General features: G+C 38.6%; 1 protein-coding gene across 8 annotated transcripts in view; it reads left to right on the top strand.

Moving 5' to 3' along the window:
- PTPRR (protein tyrosine phosphatase receptor type R) overlaps window positions 1–14112 on the top strand; it is a 259427-nt gene that overhangs the window by 197878 nt on the left and 47437 nt on the right. For 7 of the 8 annotated variants that reach the window (XM_073789229.1, XM_073789233.1, XM_073789232.1 and 4 more), the window contains one exon: window positions 11153–11260. The exons of the other annotated variant lie outside the window; for it this stretch is intronic. In XM_073789229.1, coding sequence (XP_073645330.1) covers window positions 11153–11260 — 108 coding nt within the window. The remainder of the gene's footprint in view (window positions 1–11152; window positions 11261–14112) is intronic. 8 annotated transcript variants of the gene reach the window in all.

Genomic DNA, 14112 nt, shown 5'->3' on the forward strand with positions numbered 1-14112 from the left:
AAGGGCAGCTATACATGGGTTTTATTATCATTTTTTCAGTACTCAAACATCATTCTGGTGAAATCTGGAACAAAATGCTTTGGACTAGGAGACTTTAGAGTTAGGAAAGTTTGCTAGGAAGCTACTGCAAAAGTCTGAACAAGAGATGAAGAGGGTCTAAGCTAATTCAATGTCAGTGAACCCCAAGAGTCAGTCTTCATGTTTCTTCCATTCTCCATGTATCCAGTGATTTATCCAAACTCAGAGATTTTGAGTTAGTTTTTAAAACTCCTTGACCTAAAAATAATCATGGAAATATACAAACATTAGATTCAAGGATATTCATTTGTAGTCTTGTCTATAATGGTGAAAAACTGAAAACAACTTAGTGTCCAAAAATAAGGTATTAGTTAAGTAAACTATGACACATCCATTGGAGGGCAGAGTCAAGTTGACGAACTAGGAGGACATGGAATTCATGTCTCCACACAACTAGGGCACCTACCAGGCACTGGTGGGGGACCAAGGACACCTAAGGGGATGGGAGGAACCCCCAGAGACCACTTGCGGAATCTTGGTTCCTAGGCCAGAGGTTGGGCCTGAGCTCCTGAGGTGGCAGCTCTGAGTCCAAACTGCTGGACTAACAGAGAACCACAGACCCCAGAGAATATTAATTGGAGTGAGGCCTCTTGGAGGTCCTTATCTCAGCACCAAGACCCAGCTCTATCCAACTGCCTGCAAATTACAGTGCTGGACATCTCAGGACAAACAACCAGTAAGACAGGAATACAGCCCCACCCATCAAAAAAAAAAAAAAAGAAAGAAACGACAAGAAAATATGTTACAGACAAAGGAGCAAGGTAAAAACCTACAAGACCAATAAATGAAGACGAAATAAGCAACCTACCTGAAAAAGAACTCAGAGTAATAAAGTAAAGATAATCCAAAATCTCAGAAACAGAATGGAGAAAATACAAGAAACATTTAACAAGTATCTAGAATAACTAAAGACCAAACAAACAGTGATGAACACAATAACTGAAATTAAAAATACTCTAGAAGGAATCAATAGCAGAATTACTGAGGCAGAAGAATGGATAAGTGAGCTGGAAGATAAAACAGTGGAGATAACTTGCCAGGGAGCAGAATAAAGAAAAAAGAATGAAAAGAATTGAGACCTCTGCCTCAGAGACCTCTAGGACAACATTAAATGCACCAACATTTGAATTATAGGGGTCCCAGAAGAAGAAGAGAAAAAGAAAGGGTCTGAGAAAATATTTGAAGAGATTATAGTCAAAAACTTCCCTAACATGGGAAAGGAAAGAGTCAATCAACTCCAGGAAGCACAGAGAGTCCCATACAGGATAAACCCAAAGAGAAACACACCGAGACACATATTAATCAAACTATCAAAAATTAAATACAAAGAAAAAATATTAAAAACAGCAAGGGAAAAGCAACAAATAACATACAAGGGAATCCCCATAAGGTTAACAGCTGATCTTTCAACAGAAACTCTGCAAGTGGAGGAGGAGCTTCAAGATGGCGGAAGAGTAAGACTCAGAGATCACCTTCCTCCCCACAAATACACCAGAAATACGTCTACATGTAGAACAACTCCTACTGAACACCTACTGAATGCTGGCAGAAGACCTCAGACCTCCCAAAAGGCAAGAAACCCCCCACGTACCTGGGTAGGGCAAAAGAAAAAAGAAAAAACAGAGACAAAAGAATAGGGACAGGACCTGCACCACTGGGAGAGAGCTGTGAAGGAGGAAAGGTTTCCACACACTAGGAAGCCCCTTCGTGGGCGGAGACTGCGGGTGGCGGAGGGGGGAAGCTTCGGAGCCACAGAGGAGAGCGCAGCAACAGAGGTGCAGAGGGCAAAGTGGAGAGATTCCCGCACAGACAATTGGTGCCGACCAGCACTCACCAGCCCAAGAAGCTTGTCTGCTCACCCGCCAGGATGGGTTGGGGCTGGGAGCTGAGGCTCGGGCTTTGGAGGTTGGATCCCAGAGAGAGGACTGGGGTTGGCTGCGTGAACACAGCCTGAAGGAGGCTAGTGCCCCACAGCTAGCCGGGAGGGAGTCCGGGGAAAAGTCTGGAACTGCCGAACAGGCTAGAGACTTTTTCTTGCCTCTTTGTTTCCTGGTGCGCAAGGAGAGGGAATTAACGGTGCCACTTAAAGGAGCTCCAGAGACGGGTGCAAGCTGTGGCTATCAGCGCAGACCCCAGAGACAGGCATGAGACCCTAAGGCTGCTGCTGCAGCCACCAAGAAGCCTGTGTGCGAGCAGAGGTCACTATCCACACCTCCCCTTCCTGGAGCCTGTGCAGCCCACCACTGCCAGGGTCCCTTGATCCAGGGACAACTTCCCCAGGAGAACACATGGCCTGCCTCAGGCTGGTGCAGTGTCACACTGGCCTCTGCTGTACCCATCCCTCCCCATGGCCTGAGTGAGCCAGAGCCCCCTAATCATCTGCTCCTTTAACCCTGTCCTGTCTGAGCGAAGACCAGATGCCCTCAGGCGACCTACATGCAGAGGCAGGGCCAAATCCAAAGCTGAATCCCAGCAGCTGTGCGAACAAAGAAGAGAAAGGGAAATCTCTCCCAGCAGCCTCAGAAGCAGCGGATTAAATCTCCACAATCAACTTGATGTACCCTGCATCTGTGGAATACCTGAAGAGACAACGAATCATCCCAAATTGAGGAGGTGGACTTTGGGAGCAAAGATATATATTTTTTTTCCCCTTTTTCTCTTTTTGTGAGTGTGTATGCATATGCTTCTGTGTGTGATTTTGTCTGTATAGCTTTGCTTTTACCATTTGTCCTGGGCTTCTGTCTGTCCGGTTTTGTTTGTTTGTTTTAGTATAGTTTTCAGTGCTTGTTATCATTGGTGGATTTTTTTTTTGGTTTGGTGGTTCTCTTCTTTCTTTCTTTTTAATTCAAAAAAATTTTTAATACTTATTTTTTGTTTTTTATGTTAATAACTTTTTCATTTTATTTTAATTTATCTTTTTCTTTTTTTCTTTTTTTCTCCCTTTTATTCTGAGTGGTGTGGATGACAGGCTCTCAGTGCTCCAGCCAGGTGTCAGGGCAGTGCCTCTGAGCGCGGACAGCCAAGTTCAGGACATTGGTCCACCAGAGACCTCCCAGCTCCACATAATATCAAATGGCAAAAATCTCCCAGAGATCTCCATCTCAACGACAAGACCCAGCTCCACTCAACAACCAGCAAGCTACAGTGCTGGACACCCTATGCCAAACAACAAGCAAGACAGCAACACAACCATACCCATTAGCAGAGAGGCTGCCTAAAATCATAATAAGGTCCCAGACACCCCAAAACACACTACCAGACATGGACCTGCCCACCAGAAAGACAAGATCCAGCCTCATCCACCAGAACACAGGCACTAGTCCCCTCCACCAGGAAGGCTACACAACCCACTGAACCAACCTTAGCCACTGAGGGCAGACACCAAAAACAACGGGAACCATGAATGTGCAGCCTGTGCAAAGGAGACCCCAAACACAGTAAGATAAGCAAAATGAGAAGACAGAGAAACACACAGCAGATGAAGGAGCAAGGTAAAAACCCACCACACATAACAAATGAGGAGGAAATAAGCAGTCTACCTGAAAAAGAATTCAGAATAATTATAGTAAAGATGATCCAAAATCTTGGAAATAGAATGGAGAAAATACACGAAACGTTTAAAAAGGACCTAGAAGAACTAAACAGCAAACAAACAATCATGAACAACACAATAAATGAAATTAAAAATTCTATAGAAGGAATCAGTAGCAGAAAAACTGAGGCAGAAGAACGGATAAGTGACCTGGAAGACAAAATAGTGGAAATAACTACAGCAGAGCCAAATAAAGAAAACAGAATAAAAAGAATTGAGGACAGTCTCAGAGACCTCTGGGACAACATTAAACACACCAAAATTCGAATTATAGGGGTCCCAGAAGAAGAAGAGAAAAAGAAAGGGTCTGAGAAAATATTTGAAGAGATTATAGTTGAAAACTTCCCTAATATGGGTAAGGAAATAGTTAGTAAAGTCCAGGAAGCACAGAGAGTCCCATACAGGATAAATCCAAGGAGAAACACACCAAGACACATATTAATCAAACTATCAGAAATAAAGTACAAGGAAAAAATATTAAAAGTAGCAAGGGAAAAACAACAAATAACATACAAGGGAATCCCCATAAAGTTAACAGCTGATCTTTCAGCAGAAACTCTGCAAGCCAGAAGGGAGTGGCAGGATATATTTAAAGTGATAAAAGAGAAAAACCTACAACCAAGATTACTCTACCCAGCAAGGATCTCATTCAGATTCGATGGAGAAATTAAAACCTTTACAGACAAGCAAAAGTTAAGAGAATTCAGTACCACCAAACCAGCTTTACAGCAAATGCTAAAGGAACTTCTCTAGGCAGGAAACACAAGAGAAGGAAAAGACCTACAATAACAAACCCAAAACAAGTAAGAAAATGGTAATAGGAACATACATATCGATAATTACCTTAAATGTGAATGGATTAAATGCTCCAACCAAAAGACGTAGACTAGCTGAATGGATACAAAAAGAAGACCTGTATATATGCTGTCTAGAAGAAACCCACTTCAGACCTAGGGTACATACAGACTGATACATCCGTCCAATGGAGTGCTATATAGTGTTGGCAATTCGTGTGTAAATAAATTTGAAGACACAAAGACACAAATAAATATATTTGTGATATATTTAGTTAAATAAAAAGCAAGCCATAAAAGAATATGTAGACTAAAAAATCTAGATTTTTGTCATGCATATATATACATGTTTAAAACTTGAAGGACAGACACTTAAAATGTTATTAGCAATTACTCTTCGTGTTGGTATTATAGGATATTTTTCTTTCTTGTATCTATATTTTTAATTTTCATGGTGACTATGCATTATTTTTGAATCTGAAAAAAGTTATTAAGGTAAGAATTTTAAGGGCTTGAGGAATGAAAAATGGTCCCAACGTAGGTGACCACTGACTTTGCATATGTAACACTGCTACTGACTCTTCATCACTAACCAACTTTCCTAACCTTGCCTTCTTCAAATGTTTATCAGTATATGCCATATAGCTGCCACACAGCCATGTGTGCATGAAGTGAAATAAGAATTATCACATGATCATTATTAATTACTATAATCATTCACATATTATGTTATATGCCAGTTATTAGGCTAGAAATGTGCATATATTTTTGCTTCTTTATCTTTTAAAATGTGAACAAATCCTGTGAGTTTTATTATTGTCCCCATTTGCAGATTAAGGAGTCTGAGGCTGAAAGAGCTTAGTGAAGTGCAGAGCATTGATTTTTTTTTTTTTTTTTTTTTTTTTTTTTTTTTTTTTGCGGTACACGGGCCTCTTGCTATTGTGGCCTCTCCCGTTGCAGAGCACAGGCTCCGGACGCACAGGCTCCGCGGCCATGGCTCACGGGCCCAGCCGCTCCACGGCATGTGGGATCTTCCCAGACCGGGGCACGAATCCGTGTCCCCTGCATTGGCAGGTGGACTCTCAACCACTGCGCCACCAGGGAAGCCCCAGAGCATTGATTTAAACTCAGATTCCAAGGTCAATGCTCAAAGAACAATGTAACAAGTTCAATTTATTTTTTTAATGATTGTTTTGATTTTTATTTTTTAAAATAATGAAAGAAGGGTGTAGTAAATTTTACCTCATGCTGTACATATATAAAAGGTCAGATATCATTGTATGAATTAAAAAATATTTATTTAATCACTCAAAAGAGTCAGGAATGTTCTACCTAGTGAAACAGGTGCTTTCAAGTAAGGAAATCAATCATTTATCAAACCAAAAATTTTCTCTACATTGTAAGATTTTTCTTTTTACTTTAGAGTGAAATTTGTTTTTCATCTTCCTGGGCCTGGGCCTGGTATCTTTTATACTTAATACATGTCTTCCCTACAGGATTTCCTTTGGGAAATTTTATTATAGATGGTCACAATACCTATTCATTTATTTCAGCTTCTAGAAATTAGTAATACTGCATTTATGTCACCATTTAACTTTCCAAGAGCTTTGAATTTGTCACAATTTAACTTAGCACTCCATATCCTCCTCTTTTTTTTTTTCTCTCTTTTTTTTTTTTTCTCTTTTTTTAATTTGCCCTCTCATCTTTCAAGAGATCCAGGATAGGGGTTAGCACTATACATAATTTATTTGAAGGTAAAGAGATGGAAGGAAACAGCAAACCATTCATTAATTCCATTACCCTTAGAACGTAAAAATCATAGAATCTGGAGTTTCAAAGAACTGTGGAGGGGCTTCCCTGGTGGCACAGTGGTTGAAAATCTGCCTGCTAATGCAGGGGACACAGGTTCAAGCCCTGGTCTGGGAAAATCCCACATGCCGCGGAGCAACTAGGCCCGTGAGCCACAACTACTGAGCCTGCGCGTCTGGAGCCTGTGCTCTGCAACAAGGGAGGCAGCGATAGTGAGAGGCCCATGCACCACAATGAAGAGTGGCCCCCGCTTGCCACAACTAGAGAAAGCCCTCGCACAGAAACGAAGACCCAACACAGCCCTAAATAAATTAATTAATTAAGAAAAAAAATTCTTTAAAAAAAAAAAAAGAACTGTGGAGGCCAGTCAATCTATGCATAGTAAAGGAATTCCATCTCTGTATTTCGATGTTTTTTCTTTTGTTATTCAAATGAGTTAGAGCTTCTTTTTCTTTTCTTTTTCTTTTGTCTTTATTAGAAATCTCCTAGAAAACTTAATATGTGGACAAATTTAATGAGCAAAACGAATTCAGAAACATCAAGTAGGTGGGCAGGGGTCTTAAGCACACCGTTACGATCAAGCCAAGATTATCAGGTTCATGATCATTATGATTTAATGCACAGGGAGGAACTGTTGGCCTGAAGGTCTCAGACTCACAACATTTCAGATCTAGAGAGGACTTCAATATTAAACTTCTTTCTTCTCATCATGTAGGATTAGATGTGTATACTGATAGACAGCTCTGAACAAATTATGCATATTTTTGACAGAACAAAAAAAATAAGACTGGAAAAGCTCTCAGAGAACTGTTCACCTTCATTCTGTACTAAATTATTCTTATAATTTTTAGATGCATCTTTTTCCATTCCCGTTTCAAGTACTTCGAGATAAGCAGCTGCCACCATTTTCCCACTGAAATGTAATTTCATAGTTCAGTAGTTTCAGAAGTACATCTTTCTGGACTCCAGGCAAAAGGATCAGTTTCATTTTGTTCTCTTACTCCCATTTCCATTCTTTGTTGGGCACAAAATGAGGGGCCACACTTGAAGTCTCACTGTTCTTGGTGGCCAAGGTACCGCAAAAAGCAGCCATATCTGAGGATTAGAGCCATGGTCACAATGCTGGAAACTGTAGCCTTTCTGCCTAAATCCAGCTTCTGAACTGCAGCATATTGTCCCAACTACCAGGAAAAGAAATGCCTAGTTTCTGAGATATTCCAGCACTCAACTGTTCATGTATTTTTAGCTTGTATTTTCTTTTCACCTCTTGGTAATTAGGAACAGCAAGGCAAAAACTGAACAATTTCAACAGATGTTTATATTCTCTTGCTGAAATGAATGTGTGGCCCTGGCCCATAATATTTATACATGTTTTCCTTTTTACTTAATTGTAATTAGCATGCTGTTTATTGCATTCCTTTTACCTTTCCTTAAGAATTTGCTTTTTCCTTCAATTGTTTGCATTGGTATCTTTTGAATTTCCTCCCTCTTATTTATTTTTTGGCATAAATAAAAATTGGTGCTACAGTGGGAGTGTGATAAAGCTTTTCATTATGTTCCCTTTTGTCCAACAGCAGTCATAAGGTATAAAAAAATTCTAAACAGTTTGCCAGAGTTACGTAACAAAAAAAGAAGCAAAGTTTTTAATAAGACTTTGTGTTCTTAGTTTTCCGCATTCCGTTTTTATTAAAGGTCCAGATCTCCTTCTGTTATTTTTGTTGATTATTTTCTCTAAATCCTTTAGATTTTTTGTTCCCATCCCTTAGTTTAAATTTTCTCTTAATTTCTTACATCGGTTTTGTCTTCTTCTTGAGATGTCTTTCTGATTCTCACCTCACTTCTTACCATTTGGTTTATGGATACTGTGGAGAAGAAGTACGTTCTCTTAGTTCAGTAAAGTGGTATTTTTCTCCTCCAGATCATTAGTCAGGGATAGCTAGTTAAAAACCTAATATTCCCATATTTATAAAACACATCCCTTCTCTAGATTGTTTAGTAAATAGTGTTAGAAACATGGATAACCTATTTAGGGAAAAAAAAAAACAAAACCTAGGTTATTCTTACCTTTACCATACCCCCAAATAAATTATAAATCGATTAAAAGATTAAGTTTTTAAAAAATATCTAAACTTCCAGGAGAAGAATTTCTATGGATTTTAAAGCAATGCAAGAAACCACAAAAGAAAAGATTGATACCTTTTCCTTTTTAGTTTAATATTTAATTTGTAGAATTTAATGTGTTTGACTAAATGTAAATATACTTTAAAAAAATCCTTAGTATTTTAAAGTAACAATAAGATGTATATATGCAATAGGGTCTGAAAAATAGTATCTTACTTATCATAGCAATCAATAATAAGTACATTAATGCCACAATATAAACATTAAGAAAGAGGATGAACAGACAGTTCTCAAAGGTAATGACCAATAAATGAACAATAGTCATTTGAAAGTGTTTATCCTCATCTATAACCAAAGAAATAAAAATTAAAACAATAAATCACTCCCAGTGCTGCCTATAAAATCGCAAATTTGAAACGTCAATTTAAATGTTAGTGATGTTTATGAGACTGAGTGGTTTTAATTTCTTTTTTGAAACTCCTAAGCTTTATTAATTAATTAATTTATTTACTTTTGGCTGCATTGGGTCTTCATTGTTGTGAGCAGGCTTTCTCTAGTTGCAGCAAGCAGAGGCTACTCTTCGTTGCTTTGCACGGGCTTCTCATTGCGGTGGCTTCTCTTGTTGTGGAGCACGGGCTCTGGGCACGGGCTTCAGTAGTTGTGGGACGCAGGCTCAGTAGTTGTGGCTCACAGGCTCTAGAGCACAGGCACAGTAGTTGTAGCGCACGGGCTTAGTTGGTCCATGGCATGTGGGATTGTCCCTGAGCAGGGCTCGAATCCATGTCCCCTGCATTGGCAGGCGGATTCTTAACCACTGCACCACCAGGGAAGTCCCTGAAACTCCTAAGTTTAAAATTTTCTACAATGAACATGTGTTACTTTTATAACAGAAAAATTAACACTTTAAAATATATGTGGGGCTTCCCTGGTGGCGCAGTGGTTGAGAGTCCGCCTGCCAATGCAGGGGACGCGGGTTCGTGCCCCGGTCCGGGAAGATCCCACATGCCGCAGAGCGGCTGGGCCCGTGAGCCATGGCTGCTGAGCCTGCGCGTCCGGAGCCTGTGCTCTGCAACGGGAGAGGCCACAACAGTGAGAGGCCCGCGTACCGCAAAAAAAAAAAAAAAAAAAATGTGGATGTGTATTTAATCTCTTCTCTCCAACCCAAGACATGACTAAGAAGTGTACACCTTTTTAAGTGGATTCTACTGATTCTGTTTCCTAATTCCACTATATTTCAGTTAACCTAGATATTGGTTGTTCCTTGAAAATAAGAATTAACAAAAGCAGAGATTTTTCCAAGCTAATGACATCATATGGTAATATTTCATGGCCAGGATAAAAGAGCCCTCATGATAAGGGCTGTTTTGTGGAAAGTGTTTTCTGTAAGGTCAACAGCCTGTACCAGTTCGACTCCATAATTAAACTTTAAGACATTGTCTGAGGCATTGAGGTGAAGTGTTCTGGAATTGTTTAGGGTTCAGAGAAGATGGCTTTGCCATAATAAAAAGAAATTTTAAGAGAAAGAGGTTATCAAGAAGGATGTGTTTTTCTTTAGTGACAAGCTATAGAATCTATCCATTGATTTCAAAACGTTAATCTCAGTGTAAAGAATTTTCGAGTTTTTGTGAAGATCTCTTAAAATGGGTCTCTTAGAGAAGTAGAAGGTGAGAGTTATATAGGACTTTATTCATTATGACCCAAATTTATTAGTAGCCAGGCATCTTATTTAAAAGCAGTTTACTTAAACTATCTGGTTAATCCTTGTACTAATCCTCTGAAGTAGGTACACTGAATTATTCATTTCACAAAAGAGGAGGAAGTTGAGATGTAACAAGGCTAAATAGCCAGACCAAAGGTCCACCACAATGACATGAGAGAGGCAGGGTTTGAGCCCAGACAAGTATGAATTTGTACCTTGATTGTAATTTGTAAAGATTGAATTTGTACCTTGAATACTGCACTGTCTCCACATTATAATTCAGTAATCCTAACTTTCCCCCCAACAACTGACCCCAACTCTACATAGGGCACTGCACAGTCTAACATAATCTGCCCACCTTACCCTTGCTTTTGGGTGGCAAAGCAGAAGGAGCTTGGGTTCTATGTTCTAACTTGGATTGAATCTTTATTCTGCTATCATGTTCCTATTAGTTATCTCTTCACCTGTGAAATGGGGGAAAATAATACCTCAGAGGGATGCTCTGAAGATTGAGATACCATATGTGGAAGTGCTTAGAACAGTGCTTGGCAAATAGTAGATGTTGAATAAATAATATTCGTTTCCTTCTTCTTTCCCTTGACAAACAAAAGTGGTTCTTCCTGACCAAGTCAGTTTGCATGAAAATGCTTCCAGGGCTCTCAGTTTATCACAGAATCCTTAGAAAATTTACTCATAAGATCAAAAAGACCTTAGACAGGGATCCCAGAGGCTTTTAATCCTCCAGGTTTGGGCAGAATATGCTGCGAGAAGCCAAAACAGAGGTTGATATAACTTGATGCTCTGAATTCTCTCTTTTCTGGATTCAGGAGGCTTTTTATACTCTTGTTTCTATGACTCTTGCTTCTCTTTCAACTCTCCTACATAACCCTGCCCCCTGGTTCCAAAATACATTTTACACAACTGAACTCTAGCTCAAACTGATGATATGAGATTTCTCAAAGATGCCTTATCATTTCCTGCTCCCACACTTTTTTTTTTTCCTGCCAGACTCTCTCTCTGAAATAACCATCTACTCAAAATTTATCTTTTATCTTCAAGACCCAACTCAATTCATCCTCATTCATACATCTGCTCTGACCACTCTGGACGGAAGAGACCTCACTTTCTACTAAACCATTGTAGCACTGAGTATCCCTCAGTTCACAGGTTTGTACATACTTTTGTATTTTAGGGCTGAAAAAGGACGGAATGGAATAGTGGTTTAAAATGGCATCTGATTAGCAGTCCCCTAAGCTGCTTCTCCCAGCTCCTTACTCAACTATCTAGGTAACCAGCAAAAGTCAAATTCTCACAAATACACTAAAATCTAAGACCAATAGGCAAACTATTATCAGAATTAGGAAGGAATTTCTGCAATTTAAAGGCCAAAAGAACTGGATTGAGTAACTTTAAAAACCACTTTCCCATTAAAAATAGATTAAAGGGCTTCCCTGGTGGCGCAATGGTTGAGAGTCCGCCTGCCGATGCAGGGGACACGGGTTCGAGCCCTGGTCCGGGAAGATCCCACATGCCGCAGATCGGCTAGGCCCGTGAGCCATGGCCGCTGAGCCTGCACGTCCGGAGCCTGTGCTCCGCAACGAGAGAGGCCACAACAGTGAGAGGTCCGCGTAACGCAAAAAAAAAAAAAAAAAAAAGATTAAAATTCTTGGCCTGAAAGGAGAACCACCCTTTGCTCCTCCTCAGCTGTTTCCCCCCTACTCAGAAAGAAAGGAGCCCTGTCGGTCACCACCAGCAGCCACCAAAAAGAAAACATGGTGGGGGGCAACCGTCCCTCTTATCAGGTAGGTGATATTTTATGGGGTGTCTAAAATGCTATCCCCTAATCCCTAGTACAGTGATTCAAAAGAGTTAAAAATAATAATAGAAACTAGAAAAAGATTTTCAGGAACATGCCAAGAAAAAAAAAAGCAGGAATGTCAATATTAATTTTTTTTAAGTCAGATGTGAGGGGTGGAGGGAGGATGAATTGGATGAAAGTGGTCAAAATGTACAAACTTTCAGTTATAAGATAAATATGTACTACGGATGTAATGTACAACATGATGACTGTGGTTAACACTGCTATGTGGTATACAGTATTTGAAAGTGTTAAGAGAGTAGTTCCTAAGAGTTCTTATCACAGGAAAAAACTTTGTTTTTGGTATCTATATGAGGTGATGAATGTTAACCGAACTTAGTGCATAATCATTTTATAATATATGTAAGTCAAACACCTTAAACTTAACACAATGCCATACGTCAATTGGGTCTCAATAAAACTGGGAAGCAAAAGTCAAATGTGAGGCCAAACATAAAATTGAGAAAGTATTTGATATTGATAAAATTTACAGTGAAGATATAATTATGAATCTCATCAAATAACGTAATGGCTGAATATATAAAGTAAAAGCTGTTAGAAATATAAGGAAAAATAACAAAAACAGTTACTGTGGAAGAATCACATACATATCTCAGGCTATGAGAAATCCAGTAGGAAAAAAGTAAGGAAAAAAATAAATTGGAATAATATCTTTAATAATATATCATAATATAATATATAAGGTGCTATATATGTACATATGTGCTTATATATGATATATAGAGATATGTGTCAATAGATACATAGATAGATAAACAAAGCAGCTGCCAGCAAAAGTATGTATGAAATATTTAGAAAATTTTTTATAGTATTTGTCTCAAAGAAACAATCAAGAAATTCCAGTAATTAGAAGTCCATTCACTGATTTCCATGTACTCTTACTAGACATTAATAAGGGCAATAAATGGGCAAACACTTAGTTACCACTGAGTTAAAGCAAGAATTAAAACTACAATTACAAACCATTTAGAAATTAACAAAAATGACAACATTATATATCAAACTATAGAATGACACCAAAGCTACAACCAGAAGCAGATTCATAGGAGGAAAGAACTGATATGTTTTTGTTTACTGGGGTTTTTGTTGTATGTTCTAACAATTTTGCATTCCTTAAAATTAAGCTGTAGCCACTTCAGTATTTCCTGAGGTAGTGTTCCATACATGTAAAATACCATTCCAAGGAAATAATATGCTGGGCCTGGTATCTTCTTGTATTCTCTCTACTCACATTTGTTTTGACCTGTATTTGCCGGTTCTCCATTACCTTGGGACACCAACCAGTTGGCACCATATTTGATCGCCTGATGCTCACTTCAGGCCCCTTTAAATTTAACATTTCTTTAAGTACAATTTCTGACTTTGACCCTCAGCATATGCTATTTTATAGTTAATTCTTGGTTCCACACAGCCAATATTACTAGTAAGAGGCACTCACACCTTCTTTCAGGACACAAGGAGCCTTTATATGTTGGAAGAACACCACCTTGCCTCCCAACAAGAGGAGGGAAATCACAGAGGAAGAATCAATTGTAATTTAGTACGAGGGTCTGTGGTCTTTATGGTCCCTGGTAAGTTTATCACAGAATTAAATAAATACATATATGCATATGCAATTACACACATAGACCTACATATACATTACATACATACATAAATGGAGGATGAAAAACCTATCTTTTAGGGATAAATCAGAAGTTATAAAAAATATATACATTTTAAACTTTTAAGTTCTATTTCAATGACAATCATTTGAACTAAAATAAAAAGATTATTTTCTCCTGTGAGCTTCCTGTGTTCAATAAAATCATGGGTATGGTATATGGATATCAGAAGAATTAGGGTGGATATAGAATTTATATACTGGACTCTCAGATATACAGATAAATAAGGTAGGTTTGCGTTACATCTCATTCCTCAATTCAAATGCTGTGTTTACTTTTCCTAAATTTTTCACTTAATTTATTAGCCATGTTATTATTTCTGTAGCAACTATACCCCTTAATAAACTATAGTGCATTTTCTCAATTCAGAGTTATTTCCAACAACAAAACTGTCCGTTTCTTAAGAAACTATGAGTAGTTGCTATAGTCAATTATGGTACCATTAAAGAAGATATTGGGTCCTTATTTCTGTAATA

Source organism: Tursiops truncatus, chromosome 11 (assembly GCF_011762595.2).
Source record: "Tursiops truncatus isolate mTurTru1 chromosome 11, mTurTru1.mat.Y, whole genome shotgun sequence".
In the NCBI taxonomy this organism is placed as follows: Eukaryota; Metazoa; Chordata; class Mammalia; order Artiodactyla; family Delphinidae; genus Tursiops; species Tursiops truncatus.